Source organism: Ornithorhynchus anatinus, chromosome X1 (genome assembly GCF_004115215.2).
Source record: "Ornithorhynchus anatinus isolate Pmale09 chromosome X1, mOrnAna1.pri.v4, whole genome shotgun sequence".
NCBI classification, from domain to species: domain Eukaryota; kingdom Metazoa; phylum Chordata; class Mammalia; order Monotremata; family Ornithorhynchidae; genus Ornithorhynchus; species Ornithorhynchus anatinus.
The window spans coordinates 55,184,546-55,210,738 of NC_041749.1; the positions used below are offsets into that span (position 1 = coordinate 55,184,546).

Here is a 26,193-nt window from a genome sequence, read left to right on the forward strand (position 1 = left end):
GTTACAAATAGGGAACCATTCCAAACTCTCTGGAAAAATAGTATGCAATTCCTTTATGTGCTTTACACTGTGCCATTAAGCAACTCCAAACCATTGTTTAATCTTTGTTAAGAATAATTCAAGGCAGAACAGCACAACAATATATAGTACACCCTGAGAAGCAGTGTGGTCTAGTGGATAGAACAGGGGCCTGGGTTCTAACACTGGTTCTGCCACCTGTCACTAAGTGACCTTCACTTAGGTCCCTTCACTTCTCTGTCCTCGGTTCCCTTATCTATAAATGGGGATGGAAACCATGAACGCTATGTGGGACAGGGACTCTGTCCAACCTGTTTAGCTTGCATCTCCATCAGTGCTCAGTACAGTGTCTGGTACATGTTCATGCTTCATAGATACCATTAAAAAAATAGAAAACAACTACAAGAGCTGCTGCGGTGTGATTAGGAATCATGGCAGGGGATTGCAAAAGCAGAAGTTTGTTCTGCTGCCTGTGAAAGTGGTTTCTCAATTTATTCAATCTAGATAGAATAAGAGCCTTCTCGTCTTCATATGGTGCCTCGTAGAAGGCCAAATCTTTCTGAGCACCTTGTCACCTCGCCCAGCCCGGACTCCGCCCTCTCCAATTCAGCTGTGGGGTTGCCTTGGGAAAGATCCCCAAAACTCCTGGCCCGTGGAGGGAGCCGGCACACCCAGGAAGGACAAAGGGGACAATCGAGTTCCTGGTCAGAGTGGGGAACTTTTATTGAAACCACCGGAGAGCATCTACAGAACCCACACTGACTGCCAGTGGCTGCGCATTGCCTCAGTCCGGGTCCTGGGAGACATTTAAACAGGAATTGGTAGAACAGCGACGTGGCCTGATTCGGCAGGTGACTGAGCCTAGAGAGGACGGATCGGACAGGAACCATTCCTGGCTTCCAGGAGCTAGGAGAAATGGGGCATGCACACACGGGAAGCCCGTGGCGGGTGGGGACCAGAGAGGAGGATGTTTCACACTGGAACCCATGAAGCAGGGGCTTAGGCTTGGCCCACCTCTTCCCCAAGCCCCATCTCTCTGACCCTGCTGGTCAGAAGCACCCTGGCTCTCTCTCTTTTCCCAGGCTTGGGTACTCCAGAGCCGTTTTTGAAGGTGGGGAAGGGACGGAGCCTCATGACGGAGGAACCAGGAGGGGCCAATGGGGAGGGCCACCGGCAGCTAGGAAGCCAACAGTTTGCCGGGGAGAAGAGATGCTCTTTCTGGCAGCCCCACGGAGCACTTCATCAGAGCAAGAAGCAGGAGACGGTCGAAGCTCCAGGCAGAGCATCTCCTTTGGCCTCTGGGGAGCCCAAACCAGGAGCCCATCAGAGGCTGACTGGGATACTAGTTGGGCTATGAGAGGAAGGGGATACTTACTTAGAGTGGGGTGCTGCTCATTAGCATGGCCCCTCTGGTGACTCCCGATAGGAGGAGGATTGGGAGAGGGGGATCCCTTCTGCTAGGTATACGGGGCGGTGGGCCTGGGCAGCTGGAAGCTGTGATCCCTGAGCCTGCCCCAGCCTCCAGCCTCTCCCCAGGTGAGCGTCGTTCAGCCGGGATGAGCCTGGATCAGAGGCCCACTCTTTGGCCCTCGAGAAAGGATCTGCTCTGTCTCCCAATTCAACAATACCTCTAATAGTGCCTCCCAGCCAACGAGTCTGCCCAGAGGAGTGAAAGGCTGGGGGATCTGGGGACGCAACCAGAGCTACACTAAAGAGCAGAGCTGTCAGGACCAGTCCAGGGAGCTGAGCACCCAGCAGGGAGACGATGGCACCGAGTCCACCCCCGGCCCCGATGACCCGGGCCTCGGCTCACCACCCCTGGGGCTCTGGAGGGGCCAGGGCTCGGCCGGTTGGTGGGATCTCGGGCGTCCCGGCCCCTGTGCCGCTTCCTCGACCCTCAGACGAATTGGGAAAGGTTGGGCACTTTGATGTTGATATCGCCGATGTTGATGTTCCGTGGGATGTCGGGCAGGTTGATGTTCTTCACGGCAGAGACGGCCCGGGCTGGGGCTGCCGAAAGGCCTCCCTGTTGGGAGAGGGAGGTTTGGGGGGGCAGAAAAGATGGCTTTATGAACCCAGAGCCCAGCCGATCTGGGGGTCCTGCTTATTCCCCAGGGCACCTCCGGACCCCTAGCGGCTTCAAGTCACACAGGCTTCTATAGCCACAATATATTTTACCGTCGGTCTCCCCCTCTAGACTGTTAGCTTCTTCTGGGCAGGAAACCTGTCTTCCAACTCTGTTGTATTGTCCTCTCTCAAGCACTTAGTTCAGTGTTCTGCACACAGTAAGCGCTCAATAAATACTATTAATTGATTCATCGGGCCTGGGAGCATGTGTCCTGGGAGAATGGGAGCTCTTAAACGCACATGCTCAAATTCCAGAATACAAGTCTCGAGAGTATCTGGTGCTTGAAACCCCATCTCACCCCTTCCACCCACAGTCTCCTGCTCCCACAATAACAGGCCGCCATCCTCGTCATCACTGGGGTAGACCAATGTTCCCCTAAGACTAAGACTCTGTCGCTGATGATGAAAGCCGGATATTTGGAGGCTGTTCTCCTGGCCATTTGGCTTCTTCTCCAGTGTGACACGCTATGGCGGGAGAGGTCCCCACCTCAAATTCTCCCTGCCGGCCCTCCGGAAGGTTGTTCCATTCTGGACTGGGGCCGGGGGGCAGGTGGGCAGCGGGGGGAAGGGGAGAGGAACCTTCCCTCTGCCCACTCTGACCAAGCCGGGCAAATGGGCTGTGAGATCTAAGGCAAACCCTGGGGCTGTGGCTACGGTGGAGGGAGAGAGGAGGACTGAGACCTGGTGAGGCCCCACAGTCGGCAGCTTGGGGAGTGTGTATGTGGCCAGATGGCCCGTGTACAGGGAGAGAAGGGGAAGAAGTGAGAGTGTGCTGGCCCAGACCAGCTGAGAAAGGAGGCTTCCTGCCCAAAGGAGTCACGCCAGCCCCCTCAGCTAGCAATCACGTTCACGCTGGGGCCAGAAATGAAAAACAGATGATGGAGGGAGGAGACGGCCAAGAAAACGGGCTTCCTGGACTCTCGGGGCAAAGGGGGTAGGACAAAGGGGAGGGGGAGGAAGGAAGGATCTGTGGCTCCCCACCCATTTCCCACAGTCCCACTCCCCACCCCAGAGCCCCGCTTTCTGCCAGCTCTCGTACCCCGGCTGGGAGCAAAATCCGCCGCTGTTCCTGGCAGATTCCTGGCCCCGTTTCCTGCCATGACAGTGGGTTAGGCAGTTTGTTGCCAGATTTCAGGAGAGGGAGCACGCCTGCTTTCCCAGCCCTGCCAACGGGGCAGGAAAGCTCCTTTGAGGGATGCGCCCGAGGAGCAATTCCTCAAGTGATGTTACAATTTCCAGCACCATCCCGGCCGCCGGTCAATTTTACAACAGGCCAACTGGCGATGGGGAGAAAAACCACTGGATCCAATGACAACCCAGGAGCCATTTCCCTAATGAGGTCAGGGGCCGGCCTTGGCCCTCTGAAAGCCCACAGGAAACTCTATTGCTCCTGGCCCTTCCTCAGGCCCCAATGCTGGCTCAGAGGAAAGCAAAGGGGAGAGGGGAGAGGGGAGAGGGGAGAGGGAAAGGGGCGTGAGGTCCTCTGACCCTGTGGTTGGTGGTGGGCAAATGCCCTCCTAGGCTTCTCCCACTCTCTACAAGCCCACCCGCTCACCTCTGACTTCTCCAGCTTGTTCTGAGCTTCGATCTGCGCCACAATCTCATTCATGTTGGTCTCCAGCACCATGCCTCCCATGACCACCTCTTGCAGGATGTAATGAACCTGAAGGGGAGACGAAGAGCAGGGAAGAGTCAGCGCCCACTGCTCAGAGCAAGAGTCAAGGCAGGGCCAAGCCCCGAAGAACTAATGGCTCTCACCAGTCAAGTCAGTCAGTCAATTGCATATATTGAGCACTTTTTGAGGGAAGAGCACTGTATTGAGCTCTTGAGAAAGAACAATATAACAAGGTACCAGACACATTCCCTGCCCATAACGAGTTTACAGTCTGGAGAGGCAAGGAGGCATTAGTATAAATAAATAATTTACAGAGGTATACATTAAGTGCTGAGGAGCTGGGAGAGGAGATGAATAAAGGGAACAAGTCAGGATGACGCAGAAGGGAGTGGAAGAAAAGGAGGGAAGAGGGCTTAGTTAGGGAAGGGCTCTTGGAGGAGATGTTCTTTCAATCACTTTGCCCCCTCCTACCTCACCTCGCTACTCCCCTAATACAACCCAGCCTGCACGCTTCCCTCCTCTAAAGCTAACTTTCTCACTGTGCCTCCATCTCGACTATCTCGTCACCGACCCCTAGCACAAGTCCTGCCTCTGGCCTGGTACACCCAACCTTCTCTTATCCGACAACTACTCTTCCCTTCCTCAAAGCCTTATTGAAGGTGCATCTCCTCCAAAAGGCCTTCCCTGACTCAGCCCTTTTTTCCTTTTCTTCAACTCCCTGTGTGTCACCCTGACCAGTTCCCTTTATTCAACCCCCCTCCCAGCCCCACATCGCTTATGTACATATCTGTAATTTATTTATTTCTATTAATGATCTGTTGCTCTTTCTATACTGTGAGCTCATTATGGGCAGGAATGTGTCTGTTGTTATATTGTACTCTCCCAAGTGTTTAGTACAGTGCTTTGCACACAGTAAGCGCTCATTCATTCATTCATTCAATAGCATTTATTGAGCGCTTACTATGTGCAGAGCACTGTACTAAGCACTTGGAATGTACAAATAACTATGGCTGAATGAATGAATGAATGAATACGCACTTAATAAATACTATTGACTGACTGATTAGGCACTTAGTTTATGTCTGGCGCGTATAACAGCACTGAGGGAGAAATAAGACAATCAGGTTGCACACAGTTCCTGAACGTCCTGGGGCTCACTGGCTAGTGAGGAGGGAGAAGAAGTATTTAATACCCACTTTTCAGATAAGGAAACTGAGGCACAGAGAAGTTAAATAACTGGCCTAAAGTCACCAGCAGACAAGTGATGGAAACGGGATTAGGACCCAGGCCCGCTAACTCCCAGGCCTGTGCTCTTTTCACGAGGCTACTACCTGCTTTCCACATCAGAAGACAGAGCCATCCACCCAACTATGTCAATGGTGCAATGAGAGACAACAATAGGAATGCTTCTTTAAGCACTTACTAGGTGTCAAGTGAGGTGCTAAGCACTGGGGGTCGATACAATACAATCAGACCAAGCTCATACTCTATCCTTCAAGGGGCTCACAGTCATGGGGGAGGGAGAACAGGCACTTCAGAACAGATGATCAGAGGCTGGTGAGCCCCTCGACAGGGTCTATAACTAATTCCCACCTGTGTACCCCTTCCAGGCCCCCTCAGGATCACACCTGGAGGGGTTCCAGTACTCTACCAGTATGGGCTATGGGAGAGTGAACCCATTCCATTCCTAACTTGGGTGGCGGCTAGCAAATGAAAGGCAATTTGCTACAAGTCAAAACTCACCTGTGCTGGGCAGCAGCAGCAGCATGGGAGAGAGTCAAGGGCAGAGACTCAAGCTTACTGTGTGGAAGTAAACCACATTCATTCATTCGTTCATTCACATTTATTGAGTACTTACTGTGTGCAGAGCACTGTACTAAGTGCTTGGAAAGTACAATTTGGCAACAAATAGAGATAATCCCTACCTAACAATGGGCTCACAGTCTAGAAAGGGGAGATAGACAACAAAACAAGTAGTCAGGCATCAATAGCATCAAAATAGATATATAGAACTTTATATCTATACATCATTAATAAAATAAATAGAATAATATGTACAAATTTACACAAGTGCTGTGGGGCGGGGAAGGGAGTACAGCAAAGGGAGTAGGGGTGATGGGGACGGAAGGGGAGCAGAGGAAAAGGGAGGCTCAGTCTGGGAAGGACTCCTGGAGGAGGTCAGCTCTCAGTAGGGCTTTGTTTGGGGGAAGAGAGCTATTTTGGCCAATGTGAGGAAGGAGGGCATTCCAGAAAACTCTATGGATACACTACCAGAAAGATTCCAGATTGCGTTCTGGGAGAGTTGTGTCCATAGAGTCGCTATAATAATGTTGGTATTTGTTAAGCGCTTACTATGTGCAGAGCACTGTTCTAAGCGCTGGGGTAGATACAGGGTAATCGGGTTGCCCCACGTGAGGCTCACAGTTAATCATTTTACAGATGAGGTAACTGAGGCACAGAGAAGTTAAATGACTTGCCCACAGTCACACAGCTGACAAGTGGCAGAGCCGGGAATCGAACCCATGACCTCTGACTCCCAAGCCCGGGCTCTTTCCACTGAGTCACGCTGCTTCTCTATGAGTCAGAAAACAACTCCACTGCATAAGACAAGACAATACACCTTCTCAATGCCTAGTACAGTGCTCTGCATCCAGTAAGCGCTTCATAAATACTATTACTACTACCAAAATCTTGGCCTAGTGGAGAGAGCATGGGCCTGGGAGTCAGAAGGACTCTAATCCCAGCTCTGCCATGTGTTTGTTGTGTGACCTTGGGCAAATCACTTCACTTCTCTGTGCCTCAGTTGCCTCATCTGGAACCCAAGTCCCAGAAACAACTGTTCTAGAATTCCAGGCCAGGAAGCAGAGGAGGTAAGAAGTCCTCAAAGATGAATGAGTGGCCTGAGGATACAGCAGTGAGGGCCCAAACGGTTTTACATGAAGGTGCTGTCTGGAACGGTGTAATCCCAGTATTAGCCTACGCCCCCTTGAATTTAACATCAGCCTCCTCGCTGACCTCCCTGCCTCCTGCCTCTCCCCACTCCAGTCCGGACTTCATTCTGCTGCCTCCGCTACCTCATCTGTGCCTCAGTTACCTCATCTGCCCTATGTGGAACAGGGAACGTGTCTACCAAGTCTGCCCACAAAGAAAAGCAGTGTAATCTAGAGAACGGAGCATGGACCTGGGAGTCAGAAAGTCCTGGGTTCCAATCCCGGTTCTGCCACTTGTCTGCTGTGACCTTGGGCAAGTCATTTCACTTCTCCAGGCCTCAGTTTCCTCATCTGTAAAATGGGGACTAAATCCTCCTCCCTCCTCCTTAGACTGTGAGCCCTATGTGGGACAGGGACTGTGTCCAACCCCATTATCTTTTATCCATCCCAGCCCTTAGAACAGTGCTAGACACATAGTAAGTGCTTAACAAGTAGTATTACTATTATTATTGTTTTTGTTGTTACTGCTAATCAATGTGATAGGGAACCAACTGGCAATACTGCTTGGAAATCAAAGTAGTGACAGAAGCGATGGTCTGGAGATAAGTTGCTTTCTGAAGCCCAGCGCTACACCCGATAAACCCCAACCCACAGGCTCCGCTGGCCCTGAGATTTTCTCCCTGGCGCCTGGGCCCCAGGCCCGGTTGGCACCCAGTATCCCAGAGGACGCCCGTCCATCCGAACATCCATCTCGTGGGCTGAGGCCCGGTAAACCACCCACCAGTGGGAGCTTGGTCTGGGAGGTGTTCCCTGCTAGGATTTCCTGCAGAGCAGTGGAACCTTTTCGGCCACTTCAGTCAACTGGTGAACCTGCCTTAGGTCGGCAGGGGGCCAGTGGGAAAACCACTGGCTTTCGATTACGAAAGAACCTGAAAGCACCGAAACGAGGCTCAGGGGCAAGTTTATGGTCACTCTGACTGGAGCAGCAAAGGTTGATATTTATTGCGGCCTCTAAGGCTCCTTGATCAGAGAAATAGCAGTCCTTGGCCTGCCCTGAGGAGATTACCTTCAGATCTGCCAATGGTCTGATCTGGGATGACCTGGGGTAAAGTTGCTTCTACCCTGCTGCCAGTCCCAGGGGCCTCGGGCCGAGCCTGGGACCTCTAGGGTTAAAAACCCCTCAAAAAGCCTCACCCATGCTGGCCTAGAGCTGGCTTCTCCCTGCCAAGGCCAGGAATTTTCCCAGGGGTCATCATCACTGAGGTCTCTAGCTTTCCCCATTCCAATGGGAATGTTTCTCTGCTACAAATCCTCGAGATCTCTGCCCCGCAAATAACCTGCCACCCAGAAAGGCCCCGGAATCACTTGGGATTAAAAGAGGGCCAGTGATTGGTTTTGCGAGGTGGGAAGGGGTAGGGGGTCACATGCTGGGTCCCTATCCCCTATTTTTCCTCTAGAATGTAAGCTCATTGTGGGCAGGTAATGTGTTTTTTTGTTATATTTTATATTGTAATATATTATATTCCCCAGGCTTCTAGTAAAGTGATCTGCACGCGGTAAGCGCTCAACAAATACCACTGAGTGAATGAATGGAAGAACCAAATCCTCAAACGAGGTCAGTGTCCTTGCACTGATGCTCGGTTTACCTCAACATGGCTGTATCAGGTAGGGTATCTGAGGAGAACGGACGACAGCAGGAGACTCGAACAGCTGTTCTGCAATGAACTGAAACCCGGAAACCGAAAGCAAGGAGGTCGGAGGACAAATTATGGTCTCGTAAAACAAGCCTCAGATGCCACAGCCCCTCAGTTGAATGGACTGCCGGGGAAAGACCGTCATGGCGCAACTGCCAGCCAGAAACGAGAGTGTGGTGAGAGTAGGATAGCCAAAGGGGAAAATAGCGCCAGTCTCTACAAACAACCAAGGCGTGCAAGGTGTGCTCGGGATGTATGAGTCGCCCATTGCCTTGGTTGTCACCCATCGATCCAGGCGTGTCACCTCTTTCTATGTATCCGTCTCTAGTCTGCCTGCATTGTTCAAACTGCCCTTCTTCTCTAGAGGGAGGTCTGGGGATGCCAACTCCGGGGGAAGGGGGAGGGGGCGGCACAATCCCCACTTCGTTGCGACTGTGAGGGAGAAGCTGCTAGTTGCATGCACCCAACTAGTTGCATCAGGTTACTGGCCTCCTTTCAGGAGGGGGCCGGCCAGTAACCAGAAGTAGATCGGCTCTCTTCCAGTCCCAGTCAGTCAATCGCATTTATTGAGCACTTACTGTGGGCAGAGGACTGTACTAAGTGCTTGGGACAGTACAATGTAACAATAAACCACATGTTTCCTTGCCCATAATAATAATAATAATAATGTTGGTATTTGTTAAGCGCTTACTATGTGCCGAGCACTGTTCTAAGCGCTGGGGTAGACATAGGGGAATCAGGTTGTCCCACGTGGGGCTCACAGTCTTAATCCCCATTTTACAGATGAGGGAACTGAGGCACAGAGAAGTTAAGTGACTTGCCCACAGTCACACAGCCGACAAGTGGCAGAGCTGGGATTCGAACTCATGAGCCCTGACTCCAAAGCCCGTGCTCTTTCCACTGAGCCACGCTGCTCCTCCATAATGAGCTCACAGCCTAGAGGATGAGCTCACAGTCTAGAAGACTGTGCCGATGGTAGGTCTGTGTGTCAGTACTAGGGTCTGAGAGACGATAATACCGAGGGATGTTGACTAGAGCTAACTGGAAACTAGAGGGACGACTGAGCGTCTACTAGCTGACCTGTCCCTTCACTGTGGCTATTCAACACAGGTAGTGGAGAGGATGGTGATTTTTCAGTGGCAAGAGACTCGTCATGCCAAGCACGTGTAACCCACGAGTGCATTCTAAGGCAGTGCTGTGGATGGCATGGACAGAGAAGGAAGTGCCCGCTGTTGCCCACCCTGAGGGCAATGCTCACTCAAATCTCGTGGGATAAAATGTGAGTCCGAGTGCGGGATGGGTGTTTTGCCACTGGGGCCCTGAGTCTATTGGTCGTTGGGTGTCTTGGCCGAAAGGGGTGCTCTGCCAGGGACAAGGGTCTGCATGGGACCCAGGCAATAAACTCAGCTCCATTCCCATAATGGGTGGCACTTGCTGTTGGGTAACTAAGCACTGGCTTCTTCCCCACTGCTTTCAAGTGTGTTCACGGCTCCCTAAGAGAAGCAGCGTGGCTCAGTGGAAAGAGCACGGTCTTAGGAGTCAGGTCATGGGTTCTAATCCTGGCTCTGCCACTTGTCAGCGGTGTGACTTTGGGCAAGTCACTTAACTTCTCTGTGCCTCAGTTCCCTCAGCTGTAAAATGGGGATGAAGACTGTGAGCCTCACATGGAACAACCTGATTACCCTGAATCTATCCCAGCGCTTAGAACAGTGCTCGGCACATAGTAAGCACTTAACAAATACCAACATTATTATTATTATTATTACCCTTAAAAACCCTCTCTTGACCCCACGGCTCCCTCCAATTATCACCCTTTCCCACTCCTACCATTCCTCTTCAAACTCACTGAGCCAACTGTCTACACTCACTGCCTCCATTTCCTTTTCCCCAATTCCCTCCTTGACACCTTCAAATCTGGCTTCTACCTCCTTCGTTCCACTGAAATTACTCTCTCAAAGGTCACTAATGATCTCTTTCTTGCCAAATGTGAGGGCCTCGACCCCATCCTGATCCCTCTCAACCTCTCAGCTGCCTTCGACGCTGCCGACCACTTCCTTCTCCTGGACACATACCCAACCTTGGCTTCACTACAAATGTCCTCTTCTGCTACTCCTATCTCTCTGGCCACTCCTTCTCAGTTTCTTTAGTGGGCTCCTCTGCTTCCCACTCCCTAACTGTGGGAGTCTCTCACGGTACAGTTCTGGGTCCCCTTCACCTTCTCCAACTACACCCATTCCCTTGGAGAATTCATTCACTCCCATGGCTTCGATTACAATTCCTATGCAATGATTCCCAAATCTACACCTCCTCCCCCTCCCATCCTTTGAGTTCCTCAGAGGTCAGTTCTTGGCCCTCTTCTGTTCTCCATTTACACTCACTCCCTTGGTGAACTCATTTGCTCTCACGGCTTTGACTACCATCTCTACGCAGATGACACACAGATCTACATCTCTGCCCCTGTCCTCGCCCCCTCCCTTCAGGCTCGCATCTCCTCCTACCTCCAGGATGTCTCCACCTGGATGTCGGCCCGCCACCTAAAACTCGACATGAGCAAGACTGAGCTCCTCATCTTCCCTCCCAAGCCCAGTCCTCTCCCAGACTTCCCTATCACCATGGATGGCACGACCATCCTTACCGTATCTCAGGCCCGCAATCTTGGTGTCATCTTTGACTCGTCTCTCTCGCTCACCCCACACATCCTATCCGTTACCGAGACCTGCCGGTTTCACCTTTACAATATCGCCAAGATCCGCCCTTTCCTGTCCACCCAAACGGCTACCTTACTGCTACAGGCTCTCATTATATCCCGGCTAGACTACTGTGTCAGCCTTCTCTCTGATCTCCCTTCCTCCTCTCTCGCCCCGCTCCAGTCTATTCTTCACTCCGCTGACCGGCTCATCTTCCTGCAGAAACGATCTGGGCATGTCACTCCCCTTCTTAAACAACTCCAGTGGTTGCCTATCAACCTCCGCTCCAAACAAAAACTCCTCACTCTAGGCTTCGAGGCTCTCCATCATCTTTCCCCTTCCTATCTCTCCTCCCTTCTCTCTTTCTACTGCCCACCCCGCACGCTCCGCTCCTCTGCCGCCCACCTCCTCACCGTCCCCCGTTCTCGCCTATCCTGCCGTCGACCCCCGGGCCACGTCCTCCCGCGGTCCTGGAACGCCCTCCCTCCTCACCTCTACCAAACTGATTCTCTTCCCCTCTTCAAAACCCTACTTAAAACTCACCTCCTCCAAGAGGCCTTCCCAGACTGAGCTCCCCTTCTCCCTCTACTGCCCCCCCTTCACCTCTCCGCAGCTAAACCCTCTTTTCCCCCCATTTCCCTCTGCTCCTCCCCCTCTCCCTTCCCATCCCCTCAGCACTGTACTCGTCCGCTCAACTGTATATATTTTCATTATCCTATTTATTTTGTTAATGAAATGTACATCGCCTCGATTCTATTTAGTTGCCATTGTTTTTACGAGATGTTCTTCCCCTTGACTCTATTTATTGCCATTGTTCTCGTCTGTTTCCCTCGATTAGACTGTAAGCCCATCAAATGGCAGGGACTGTCTCTATCTGTTGCCGACTCGTTCATTCCAAGCACTTAGTACAGTGCTCTGCACATAGTAAGCGCTCAATAAATACTATTGAATGAATTTCTAGTCCTTCTATTCAGTCTGGCATTTCCTCCCGCCCTCAGGACATCACTATTTGGATGTCCCGCCAATACCTCAAATTTAACATGTCTAAAACAGAACTCCTCATATTCCCACCCAAACCCTGTCCTCCCCATGACTTTCCTGTCACTGTAGACAGTAACACCATCCTCCCCATCTCACAAGCCCATAACCTTGGTGTTATCCTCGACTCATTTCTCTCATCCACATCTGTCAATCTGTCACCAAAGCCTATCGGTTCAACCTGCACAACACAGCTAAAATCCACCCTTTTCTCTCCATCTACACTGCTATTTTGTTGATCTAAGCCCTTTTTCTATTCCGCCTTGATTTACTGCATCGGTCTCCTCACTGACCTCCCTGCCTCCAGTGTCTTCCCACTTCAATCTATTATTCACTCTGCTGCCTGGATCATTTTTGTACAAAACTGTTCAGGCTGTGTTTCCCCATTCCTCAGGGACCTCCAGTTGTGGCCCATCCACCTCCACATCAAACAGAAACTTCTTACCATCAGCTTTAAAGTACTCAATCGCCTTGCCCGCTCGTACCTTACCTCCCTGATTTCCTTCTACAACCCAGCCTGCACACTTCGCTACCCTAATGCCAACCTACTCACTGTACTTTGATCTCATCTATCTCACTGCCAAGCTCTTACCCACATCCTGCTTCTGGCCTGGAACTCCTCCTCCCTTCATATCCAACCGACAATCACTTTCCCCACCTTCTAAGCCTTATTAAAAGTACATCTCCTCCAAGAGACCTGCCCTAAGCCCTCATTTCCTCTTGGGCATTGCCCTTGCAGTAGGATTTGTGCCCTTTATTCACTCCTCCCTCAGACCAATAGCACTTACGTACATATTCATAATTTAATTTTTTTGTTTATATGACTGTCTGTCTCTCCCTCTAGACTATAAGCTCGATGTGGGCAGGGAACATATCTACCAACTCTTTTAGAATGTATTCACCCAAGCGTTTAGGATGGTGCTCCGCATTCCCCTCACCCCTCTTGACTGTAAGCTCCTTGGGGGCAAGGAATGTATCTGTTTAATGCTGTACTCTCCCACGTTCTCAGTACAGCGTTCTGCACACAGTAAGTGCTCAACAAATACTGATTGATATTTTGACTGATTGATTGATAATTTATAGCTGCTCCAGGCCAGTCACCGAACTCCACCTGTGTCCCCTCGGACAGGGAACAGAGGAAGAGTCCACTGGGGCCCTAATATTCCCTACTGGGCCTCCCCTGGCTTTAGCTTCAATGGAGAACAGACTCCCTACCAAACCTCAACTACTATGGTGTGTGTCTTGTTAGCCCTGGTATATGTCTGTTTCCCTTTTCCCACTGTCTTTACCCATCTATCTGCCTCCCTGGGCCCAGGTGAAGGTCTCTGAGGAACATTTCCCTCATCCCAGGGCCGGGGCGGGGGTGGGGGGGTGGGGAGGGTGAGGGGGGTGTCTTGTCCTGTCCTTATTTTTCCCCTCGTCCTGCCAAGTTTGCTCGGGCTTTCTAGACGAAAACTGAGCACCTTCAAGAAGCACCCCTAAGGGTGTTGTCTTTGGGCCCCAATACCCATGCTCAGACCAGTCCAGGCCAGATTTGAAGCATGCCCAAATGCTTTTAAGGAGCCCCAGTGCCTCTTAAATGCTGGTTCCTAAAGAGAATCAATTTTTGCTCAAACATGGAGCTGGAAGAGCAATGGGAAAGGGAATCATGTTGGAAATTCCAAGGAAATTCTGCAAGAACCCAGGAGTCCTCCCCACCACAGCCCCACCAAGTAAAGGGCTGTAAATCAGCCCCAGTAAGCCCCGTGAGGGACAAGGAAGATGTCATGAGGACCCCTGACCCAAAATTCGACCTTCCCTCTGGCAGCTGGGCCAGAGCCATATCACTGAACTACTCCCCCAGGCCACTGAAATCTTCCATGTCACAGTGACATGGCCCAAAACAATCAGCACTGCGATTCCTCTTCCGAATGAGCATTGGAACCTAGTGGATAGAACACAGGCCTGGGAGTCAGTAGGACCTGGGTTCTAATCCCGGCTGTGCCACTTGTCTATGTGACCTGGGCCTCAGTTCCCTCATCTAAAAAATGGGGATTAAGACTATGAGCTCTATATGGGACAGGGACCGTGTCCTACTCGATTTGCTTATATCCACCCAGTGCTTAGTAGAGTACCTGGCACATAGTAAGTACTTAACACATACCATAAGGAAAAAAAAGAATCAAAGTTCAGCCTGTGCTCTTGTCATGCCCCCCAAAAGAGCAAAGGGGTATTTCCTTGGTAGAATATCAATAAAACCTGGAATGAAAGAATACAAATGCCCAGCTCTTGCTTTTGATGGTCCAAGGGAAAAGAAAACGATCATCTCAACAGTCAGTAGCAGGTGAGTCAGGGAGAGAGAATGACACCAGTAAGCAGGGAGCAAAATTTTCTACTTCCTGCAGGAGATGGCCAGAATGCCAAGCTAAGCTGCAAGGAGCTGCTATTTCCCCTGGGGTCACTGAGCTGGCTTTCATGTGACATTTACACTGATTACCCATTGTGGCTACTCAGAGGTCAGAACTTGAGAAGACCTGCAGCTCCCCTGGATGAGCCAGGTTACAATGCCAAAAGGTCAGTGCCCACAGGGGAAAGAGCAACATAAGTGATTGGAATAAGGATTAAACAAATACATGACTCCCTGCCCTCAGGGAACCAGGAATCAAATAGGGGAGATAAGACAGACATCATAAATAGTTATTACAAGTAGGAGAGGAGAGGGTCATGGACTCTCCAGGCAGGTGAAGGGAACTGTAGCCTAATGGAGAGAGCACGAGCCTGGGAGTCAGAAGGATCTGGGTTTTAAACCTGGCTCTGCCACATGTCTGATGTATGACCTTAGGCAAGTCCCTTCACTTCTCTGTGACTCAGTTACCTCAACTGTACAATGGGTATTAAGACTGTGAGCCCCATGTCAGACGAGATGCTGTCCAACCTGATTAGCTTGTATCTACCCCAGCACTTAGTACAGTGCCTGGCATAGAGTAAGTTCTCAACAAGAACCATAATGAAAAGAAAAAGCTTCGTGGAGTAGGAAGGTCTTGAACTGTGATTTAGGGAGCAGGGGGTGGCGCATGGTAGGCAAGACCTCAGGAAAAGGGGCAGAGTGCTGGGTGACTAGAAGCCCCAGTGTACTTCCACACCCTGCTTCTTCAGCTTCTTGGAGCTCTGAGGTGGGGTAAACAGAGACCTGGGAATTTGCTACTCTCTGCTTTACTGCATGTTGGCTCTCCATTCCTCTAGCCTTGGGGGAAGCAGGCTTCAGGGAGGCACGCCCACACTGGCCAAGCAGCTCAAAGAGAGACAGCTTCAAGCTCACCTGGGCTCTGGGGTCTCTGGGTCTCAATTTCCACTGAACGTGGGGTCTTAAAGAGCAGAGCCCAAGATGTAGATGGCCCGAGGGGAGTCAGGGGTCGGGGGTCTCTGATTTGGAACTGTTGGAGAGGGCAGGAAGGGTGACCAAATGAGAAGGTGGGAAGAGTGTCCGTGATCCGTGTGCACCGAGCAGAAAGCTGCTTGATGAGTCGGCAGTGGGGAATCAACTCTTGAGTTTGCCAGAAGCCAAGTCCCAGAAGTAACTGTTCTGGAATTCCAGGCCGGGAAGAGGGGGAGGTAAGAAGTCCTCAAAGACAGATGAGTGGCCTGGGGATAGAATAGTGAAGGTCCAACACAGGGTTTGGCATGAAGGTCCTATGTGGCTTAGTTGAAAGAGTCAGAGGATGTGGGTTCTAGTCCCGGCTCTGCCAGCTGTGTGACTTTGGGCAAGTCACTTAACTTCTCGGTGCCTCAGTTACCTTATCTGTAAAATGGGGATTAAGACTGTGAGCTCCATATGGGACAACCTGATAACCTTGTATCTCCCCCAGCTCTTAGAACAATGCTTAACAAATACCATCATTATTATTATTATCCCCCACCGATTACTGCATCAGCCTCCTCACTGAGCTCTCTGCCTCCCAGTCTCCCCACTCCAGCCTACACTTCACGCTGCTGCCCGGATCCTTTTTCTATAAAAATAGTCAGTGCATGTTTCTCTACTACTCAAGAAGCTCCAGTGGTTGCCCATTCACCTCCTCATAGAACAGAACACCCTTACTAACTGCTTTGAAGCATTCAATCAACTTGCCTCCACCTGTCTTACATTGCCCATTTGCTCTTACACCCAGCCCGCTCATTTCAATCCTTTCAAGCCAATCTACTCACTGCACCTCGATCACATCTGTCTTGCTGCCGATCACTCACCCATGTCTCGCCTCTGGCCTGGAATTCCCACTTCGTAACCGACATATTCTCATTCTCCTCACCTTTGAAGCTTTATTAAAATCACATCTCCAAGCAGCCTCTCCCAACTAAGCCCTTATTTCCTCCACTTGCTCTCCCTTCTGTGCCACCCACGCATTTAGATCTGTATTCTTTAAGCACTCAATATTCACCCCTCGCTCAGCCCCACGGCACTTATGTATATATCCATAGTTTACTTATTCATATAAACGTCTGTCTCCCTCTCTAGGCAGTAAACTCATTGTGGGCAACGGACATGTCTACCAAGTCTGTTGCACTGTACTGTCCCAGGCACATCCTACACCGCTCCGCACTCACAAAATGCTCAATAAACAAAAACAATAATAATAATAATGTTGGTATTTGTTAATTGTTTACTGTGTGCAGAGCACTGTTCTAAGCTCTGGGGGAGATACAGGGTAATCAGGTTGTCCCACGTGAGGCTCACAGTGTTAATCCCCATTTTACAGATGAGGTAACTGAGGCACAGAGAAGTTAAGTGACTTGCCCACAGTCATACAGCTGACAAGTGGCGGAGCTGGTATTAGAACCCATGACCTCTGACTCCCAAACCCGGGCCCTTTCCACTGGGCTACGCTGCTTCTCTAATACCACTGACTGACTGGTACTGGACCACACGGAGACTTGTTTCCTCTTTGTAAAGGTAGCGGCCCGCAGAAGATGAAGCACTGAGGCCTAGTGAATACAGCCTGGGCCTGTGAGTCAGAAGGACCACAGTTCTAATCCTGGCTCCATCACATATCTGTTGTGTGCCCTAGGGCAAGTCACTTCACTTCTTTGTGCCTCAGTTACCTCATCTGTAAAATGGGGATTAAGACTGTGAGCCCCATGTGGGACACAGATTGAGTCCAACCCAATTTGCTTATATCTACCCCGGTGCTTAGTAAAGTGCCTGGCAATTATAAGCACTTAAAAAATACAAATATCACGATTATTAATAATAATAATGTGGGGTGTTTAGATAGAGAGAGAGAGGGAGGAAATGATTGAAGTCCCAGGGAGAGCCAGAAAGGGGGTGGAGGGGGAGAGAGAGGGAGAGGGAGAGAGAGAGAGAGTGTGTGTGTGTCAGGGGGCGGGGGTGGGGAGCTAGAGGCCCAGTTTAGGTTACTAGGCAGGACACTGGTCCAGAGCTTCCAAGGAAGCATTGCCTGCAATTCTACCAGTTTCCTGGCTCCGAGAGAAAGGTTGGGAGACTCTAAATTCCCAAAGCATTAATGATCTGAGGGTAAAGAAATATTAGAGCCTGGGGAGCTTCTGGGGACAGGTGGAAACTGGGACAGGAAGGTCTCCCACCAAACCAAAGTGGCAACAGGCTGCTGGCACTGAAGATGAAAAAGGTGGGAGGGCAGTCTGTACACTTAAAACCACAGGAAAGAGGAAAAGTGGACTGGCAACCTCCAGGGGGAGGGGACTTTAGGGTCTGGCAGTGTTGGCGGGGGGTCCCAGAGTCTGACCGGGGAAAACATGGCCCACGGTGGTGGGCTGCCCCTCAAATGGGGAAGCTGAGAGACGGGAGAACAGATGCAAAACCAACGCCAAACGTAGCCGTGCTTCTACACTTGTGCTAGAAGCCTAAAAATCCAATAGGGCAAAAGGAATGCCTGGCAGCTAGCCAAGACCCCGATGGGCTTGGCATCTCTGAGACCGGCAGGAGGGGAGCCAAGCGGTGTGCCAGACCAGCTGTGCCATAGTCCAGGCTGGAAGGAGAGGAGAGATGGAGATGCAGGGTGGCCCTGGGAGTCAGAGGACTTGGGTTCTAGTCATAGCTCCACTACCTGGTTGCTATGTGACCCTGAGCAAGTCAGTTCTTTTCTCTGGGTCTGAGTTTCCTCATCTGTAGAATGACGATTAAGACTGTGAGACCCATGTGAGACAGGGACTGTGTTCAACCCAATCATTCTGTATCTACCTCACTGCTTAGTAGAGTGCCATCACAACAGGAAGCATTTAAGTACCACAATTATTATTACTATGCTTACAGAGGCGCGGCACTATTACATGAGGGCTGACATTAGATGAAATCTTACTAAATAAGAGAAAAGCCCTAATGGAATCCCACTGGCTAGAAATTCCAAATTGCCACAACCAAATTATGATGAGACTTTCACTCTATGGGCCTCCCGACCAGAATATGGAATGGTCAGGAGCAAGAAAAAGAAGAAAAGAGTGAGGCAAGTGCAGAATTTGGGAGGCTGCAATTATCCTTATTTAAACTGGCTAATTAACTCAGCAGCAGAAGTGGAGGTAATGGTTTGGGCAGGATAAAGAAGTGTTTCTTAATCCATTAGTCTGAGTCCCCAGAGAAAGGTAACATCGTGAATGAAGTACCCATGCTCAAGACACAGAGAAGCAGTGTGGCCTAGTGGATACAGCACGGGCCTGGGAGTCAGAAGGATCTGGTTTTTAATGCCGGCTCTGCCAACTGTCTGCTGTGGGACCTTGGGCAAGTCACTTCACTTCCCTGTGCCATAGTGACCTCATCTGTGAAAGGGGGATTAAGACTGTGAACCCCTCATGGGACAGGAACTGTGTCCAACTTGATTATCTTGTATATACCCCAGTGCTTAGTACAGTACCAGGGACATAATAAGCACTTAACAAATATCACTTAAAAAAAAACAACTCAGTAGGAGAGCCACTCTGTAACTGGAACTAGAGCACAATGCATTTCAGCCTTTTCGCTGGGGAGAGAGGGTCCAAAGCACCAACACAGGGGTACTGACACCCAGGGAAGGAAACTGGCAAATCTGAGTTACGAAAACACTGAAAGAAGTAGCTAAAATCAATCAATCGTATATATTGAGCATATGATAATAATAATAATAATGGTATTTGTTAGGCACTTACTTTGTGCTAAGCACTGTTCTAAGCACTGGGGTAGATACAAGATAATCAAGTTGGTCACAATCCCTACCCCACATGGGGCTCACAGTCTTAATCCCCATTTTACAGAGGAGGTAATTGAGGCATAGAAAGGTTAACTGACTTGCCCAGTCACACAACAGAGGTGGCAGAGGCAGGAGTAGAACCCACATCCACTGAGTCCCAGGCCACTGCTCTTTCCACTAGGCCACATACATGCAGAACACTGTACTAAGACAGGAAATAACCTACAAGAAGTCTGCAATCTGTTAAAAAAAAAAAACGCAAATACCCACCATAATAGATTGCAAGAGAAGCAGTGGTGCCCTAGTAGATACAGCCTGGGCCTGGGAGCCAGAGGGACTTGGGTTCTAATCCCGACTCTGCCACTTGTCTGCTGTGTGACCTCGGGCAAGTCACTTCACTTCTCTGTGCCTCAGTTCCCTCTTCTCTAAAATGGGAATTAAGACTGTGAGCCCTATATGGAGAAATGGACTGTGTCCAAGCTGATTAGCTTGTATCTACCGCAGTGCTTAGTACAGTGCCTGGCACATAAGTGATTAAATACCACTTACAAAAAAAAAAGTTCCTCCAGGGAAAGAGCTATCTGCTTTAATTCTCCTCTCCCAGGCACCTGGTACATTGCCCTCCCCAAATGATTTGCTCAATAAATACTTTTACTGATTGAGCAAGTGATTGAGATTAGAGGCCCAGGTAAAACGTGAGCCACAAAACAAATCCAAGAGCGAAGCAATAAAAACGGAACCTGTGCAAGGCAATCCCGCAAAGCGAAAGAGGCCACCGGTAATCATCCTTTAAAAAATAGAAAGTGCACCCGAATGAGAAGCAGAAAGTCAGTGTAGAGTGGCCGATCAGGTGCAGATTGAAATTGCTGGGGGAGGAGGGGGAGCTCGAAAGGAGGGTGAGAGTTAATAAAAAAATCTCTCTGTGTCTACCAAGTCGCAAGCTGCCAAGGAAACCGGTGGGGCCTCTGGATGACCAAGAGGTTAAAGATGTCCTCGGAGATTAAAAGGAGACAGCCAAAAGGCTTGACACATTCCTTAGTTTGTCTTTCTTTAGGAAGGCAACCAAATTGATCGAGCAGATATAACTAACCTGGTCGGGAGGCCCAGGTGGAGTTCACCTGTCCGTTCTGAAGCCAGCCTGGTGGGGGTGTTGGGGGAACTTCTGGGGAGAGGTTGAGCCCCGATGGACCACCAGCCAGAGTCCAGAAGTGCTGGCAGGCTACCAGTTAGACACCCACCGGGAAGGAGCAATCCCAAGGGGACCTTCAGAATTACAGGCTGGGAGTTGCACTGCTTTTCTTGGCAAATTGGAAGAATATGTATAAAGCATGGGCCTGGGAGTCCAAGGATCTGAATTCTAACCCTGGCTTGCCTGCTGTGAGACCTTGGGCAAGTCACTTTATTCCTCTGTGCTTTGATTTCCACGACTTCAAAATGGGGACTCAATACCTGTTCTCCCTCCTACTTAGACTTTTGGCCCCATGTGGAACAGGGACTGTGTCCAGCTTGATTAACTCCAATCTACCCCTGCCCACAGAATAGTGCTGACACATAGTAAGCACTTAACAATTACCATTAAAAAAATTTTAGGGTGAGTGTTTACAAAATCTGAAGCCTGGTGGGGAAAGAAAACGTGGCTTCTAAAAGAAGAAATCGTACTCCACTAATCAATCATATTTATTGAACGCTTACTGATGTGAAGCTCTTGGGAGAGTATAACTTAATAATAATAATAATGTTGGTATTTGCTAAGCGCTTACTGTGTGCAGAGCACTGTTCTAAGCGCTGAGGTAGATACAGGGTAATCAGGTTGTCCCACGTGAGGCTCACAGTTAATCCCCATTTTACAGATGAGGTAACTGAAGCACAGAGAAGTTAAGTGATTTGCCCACAGTCACACAGCTGACAAGTGGCTGACTTAACGGAGTTAGCAGACACATTCCCTGCCCACAAAGAGCTCACAGTCTAGAGGGATCTAATCTGATGGAGTCCTTCTGAAGCAAGTATGTGGAGGGGAACCAGTAGGCAAAATTTATATGTAGATTCTATTAAGGCCCTTGTCATGACTCCATGCCAGAAGCTATTCAGGAAACTGACCAATTATGGAATTCAACTATAAGCTGCTGGAGGATAGGAAATACGTAGTTTGGCTTCTGTGGCACTCATTTGAGAGCTTAGTACAGTGCTATGCAAGTCCTCAATAAATACCACTGATTGACTGAATGATTATTGGGGGAGGATTTTTTTTTAAATGTCATTTGTTAAGCACTTACTATGTGCCAGGCACTGTATGAAGTGCTGGGGTAGATACAAGATAATCAGGTTGGACAGAGTCCATGTCCCACATGGGGCTCACAGATGAGGTAACTGAGGCACAGAGGAAATCAAGTGACTTGCCCAAGGCCACACCACAGACAAGTGGCAGAGCCAGGATTAGAACCCAGATTCATCAGACTCCCACCTGTGCTGTTAGAAAACTGACAAAAGACACAGAAAATAAAAGGGAGAAATTGCACTGTATTTTTCTTTTGTAAGTTCCCCCAGCCTGCAGAACAGGGCTGGGCACACAGAAGGATCCCAGTTCAACTACAGGTGGTATGACATGCAAACCACATCTCCTAGGACCCTGCCCAGGGCACAGTGATATTCAGCTCGCCCCGGCCTGGTCAGACCCCCCGTCATTAATTTTGTGGTGGGGAGGAAGGAGGCTGGGCCCAACTGAGCCCCTAAGGAGGATGGTGGGGGTGAGCACACCTGCAGTGTGTTCATTCGTGCATTCATTCATTCAGTTGTATTTATTGAGCGCTCGCTGTGTGCAAAGCACTATACTAAGAGCTTGGGAGAGTACAATACAATGATATAACACAGTCCCTGCCCACAACGGGCTTACAATCTAGCAGGGGAGAAAGACATTAATAGAAATCAATAAATTACAGCTATGTATGCAAGTGCCATGGGGCTGGGACGGAGGATGGATAGAGGAAGCAAGTCAGGGTGGCACAGAAGGGAGTGGGAGAAAGACTAAGCTGTCCTTATGCACCACTGAGAGTTGCAGCGTGTGGTCTCCCACTCAAGTGCAGAGCATCACGGACCTTGGCTAAGGTGCAGAAGTGCCCTGGGGTAACCCATGGGGTCCCCTGCCTTCTGGGGGTCTCCCCAGCCCACCCACCTGACTGGTTTCTTCAAGACCCAGGCCTGATGATCCCTTCCCCATCTCCACCTCACCTTCAGGGGAATTTGGTGACAGGAGACTACGCCCTCTGCCAAGGGGAGGGTGGAACAAACACGCGCCTGGGAGTCAGAAGGATGAGGGTTCTCATCCTGGCTCTGTCAACTTGTCTGCTGTGTGAACTTGCACAAGTCACTTCTCTGTCCCCAAGTTTCCTCATCTGTAAAATGGCGATTTAGACTGTGAGCCCTATTGTGGGACAAGGACTGCGTCCAATGTGATTATCTCATACCTACCTCAGTGCTTAGGTTGGTGCCTGGAACATAGTAAGTGCTTCACAGAGGCCAAAGAAAAACAACCAAAGAAACTCAGAACACCACTCGGCTAATCAACCTGGGATGATGGAACAGATATCTATACTGCCAATGAGGCCTTATCATTTCCTCTGTGATAAACTCCCAGTCACCTGGGGGGAAGAGAAGAAAGTTAAGTGACTATGAAGAGCAACTGAGGCTTTCTATCTTGGCCCTGGCTCTGGGTGACTTCCCTGGTCGGGGCAGATGAAGTTCCTGTCCAGCCCTAAAGCAACATCCAAGCAAGACATTAAATGATGTGTGTACAAGGTGCTGCCATTCATCTAATCCCTGATGTCTCTCATTCACATTTTCCCCATTAAATCACCCTCCACATATGAGGATTGCGAAGCAATGAGGCCTGGTGGAAAGAGCCCTTGTCTGGGAGTCAGAAGACCTAGATTCTCATCCTGGCTGTGCTGCTTGTCTGCGGGGGTGGCCATGGTAAGTCCCTGGACTTTTCTGGGCCTGTTTCCTCATCTGTAAATAAGGATTCAATACTTTGTTGTCCCTCCCCATTAGACTTTGTGCAACCTGATTATCTTGGACTCCTCCTAGGATTTAGTGCAGTGCTTAGCCCAGAGCAAATTTAAATACCACCATTTTTAAAAAAAAACAACAGTATTTGTTAAGTGTTTACTGTGTGCCAAGCATTGTACTAAGCACTGGGGTAGACATATGGTTGTCGGGTTGGACACAGTCCAACATCACTTCCCTCTGCCTCAGTTACCCCATCTGTAAAATGGGGATGAAGACTGCAAGCCTGTGTGGGACACGGACTGTGTCCAACCTGATTAACTTGTACAGTGCTTAGGAGACTGCCTGGCATGCAGTAAGCGCTTAAAGAACACCAAAAAAAAAAAAGTTTATAAACTGGAAAAGGACTGACCAAGAAGATATGTAATCCTCAGAGATATCCTACTGGGAAATAAAACCCCAGGCTAGACTACAGAAGGACCAATCGATAGAATCCCGATGCTGGAGGGACCTCCAGTGGTATCCAGTCCAACCCCCTCTTCCTCCAAGACAATCGGGTGACTCTTCTTATCCTCAGGATCTCCACCGTCTTCCTTGGTGGACTGATCCTGTGTTTATCACCCTGTCCATGAATTCATTTAAGCTCTTTTCCCTCTGCTTCTGGGGTATGGGAGCATGAAGGACATCAACCCATCAACAACACAGGCACCTCTCTGGTCCATCCAGTCAGAAGATGCTCAGAATTACTGGATGATATGTTGCCTTCTAGGACAACTAGTCAGCATCCCCATGAGCAACTTCCACATAATAATAATAATGATGGCATTTGTTAAGGGCTTACTATGTGCAGAGCACTGTTCTAAGCCCTGGGGGGATACAAGGTGATCAGGTTGTCCCACGCAGGGCTCATTGTCTTAATCCCCATTTTTCAGATGAGGTAACCGAGGCAAAGAGAAGTCAAGCAACTTGCCCAAAGTCACACAGCTGACAAGTGGCGGAGCTGGGATTAGAAGCCATGACCTCTGACTCCCAAGCCCGGGCTCTTTCCACTGAGCCACGCTGCTTCCCTATCAAACAGAAACTCCGTACCGTGGACAATAAAGCACTCAATCAGCTCGCTCTCTCCAATCTTACTGCCAGAATTTTCTACTACAATCTAGCCCACACACTTCACCCCTCTAATGCCAACCTACCCCCTGTACCACGACCTCATCTAGCTCCCCGCCAACCTCTCATCCACGTCTGCCTTTGGCTTGAAACTCCTTCCCTCTTCATAACCGACAGACGATCGGCACATAGTCAGTGCTTAACGACCACCAAATGATCACTCTCCCCACCTTCAGAGTCCTACTAAAAACACCTCTGCTCCAAGTGGCCTTCCTCGACTAAGCCCTCATTTCCTCTTCTCCTATGCTCTTCTGTGTCCCCGTTGCACTAGGATTTGCACCTTTTATTCACCCCTCCCTCAGCACCATAGCACTTATCCATTATTTATCTATATTAATGCCTGTTTCTCCCCTGTAAGCTCCTTGTGGGCAAAGAATGTATCTACCAACTCTGCTATGTTGTACTCTCCCAAGTGAGCGTAGCAGCATGGGCCTGGGAGTCAGAAGGACCTGGGCTCTAATTCCAGCTCTGCTGCTTGTCTATGGGACCTCGGGCAACTACTTCAGTTCTCTGTAACTCAGTTCCCTCATCTGCAAAGTGGGGATTAAGACTGTGAGCCCCATGTGGGACATGGACTGTGTCCAATCTGATGACCTTGTATTTATTCCAGTGTTTAGAACAGTGCCTGGCACAGAGAAAGTGCTTAACAAATACCATAAAAAAGTGCTTAGTACAGTGCCTTGCACACGGAAGCACCTGATAAATACCACTGATGGATTAATCGATCCCCTTCACATGCTTAAAAGCTGTTATGAATTTAGCTCTCGGCCCCCTTTCCTCCACCCTTTCCCCACGGGGCCAATTTTCCACCAATCTGGTCTGACAGAGATGTGCCAGTTGGAAAGGAGCTTCTGAGAACCCTTTTGCTTTCCACCCCATCTCTGGCCCCGGAAGAGATCACATAGTGTGTATGTGTGTCTTCACTGGCAATTCTCTCTCTGCTGCCAACACGGGCAGAGTCCAACAAAGGTCGTAAAAGGCCCCGGAGGCAGAGAAGAGTAACATCAGCGATCTCTTCTATGGAGCCTATTTAAAGATAAGCCTCTGCCACTTAGCCGCTTTATGGCCACTTAGTTTTCTTTATATAGCACTTCTCCAAAATGAGATGCCAGGGGAATTGTTTTATCATTTTATGAGCTTCTCACAACTGTCAGGAGGAAAAAAAAAAAGAAAAATTGTGCTTGCTCCAGGGGGTCGGGGAGCTCTGGACCCTGTAGGTCAATGTCCTCTGGCCCTTCCAGAGATTGTGGAGTGGAGGGGGCCAGGGGGAGCAGAAGAAGGGTGGTGTATTTGTGTGATTCTGTGTGTTTGTGTGTGTAAAAGAGAGAGAGTACAACTTCCTATTCTTCTACAAAGCCCATGGCAACCCTGTCCCCCCGGGCCTTTCCCACCTAAGGGCCCCAACATCCCACGCCCGCTCCCCTCTGCACTGCCCTCACTTGCTCTCTTTATTCATCCCCCTTCCCAGCCCTGTAACACTTATGTACATATCTGTAATTTCTATATTTCTATTAATTTCTGTCTCCTTTTCTAGACTGTAAGCTTGCCGTGGGAGTACAATGCTCTATATACAGTAAGCGCTCAATGAATAACTTCCACCCTTAGGCCTGGCTCCCCCAACCTCCTTTTGCCCTCCCGCCAGATCCTGGCCCAAGACCTCTGACGAAATTGAGGGGCCAGCCAGCGGGCTCCTCGGAGACCACACCCTGCTGAGCAGTCCAGATCTGTTCTTTTCCGGTTGGACCTCTC

General features: G+C 49.8%; 1 protein-coding gene across 1 annotated transcript in view; it reads right to left on the reverse strand.

Annotated features, from left to right (window-relative positions):
* Positions 1–716: 716 nt before the first annotated feature.
* The window catches only part of LOC100088224 (AP-3 complex subunit sigma-2), a 51,264-nt gene continuing 25,787 nt past the window's right edge, over positions 717–26,193 (reverse strand). The window contains exons 5-6 of the mRNA XM_029050798.2: positions 3,701–3,808; positions 717–2,044 (exon numbers count right to left, since the gene is read on the reverse strand). Coding sequence (XP_028906631.1) covers positions 1,916–2,044; positions 3,701–3,808 — 237 coding nt within the window. The 3' untranslated portion in view covers positions 717–1,915. The remainder of the gene's footprint in view (positions 2,045–3,700; positions 3,809–26,193) is intronic.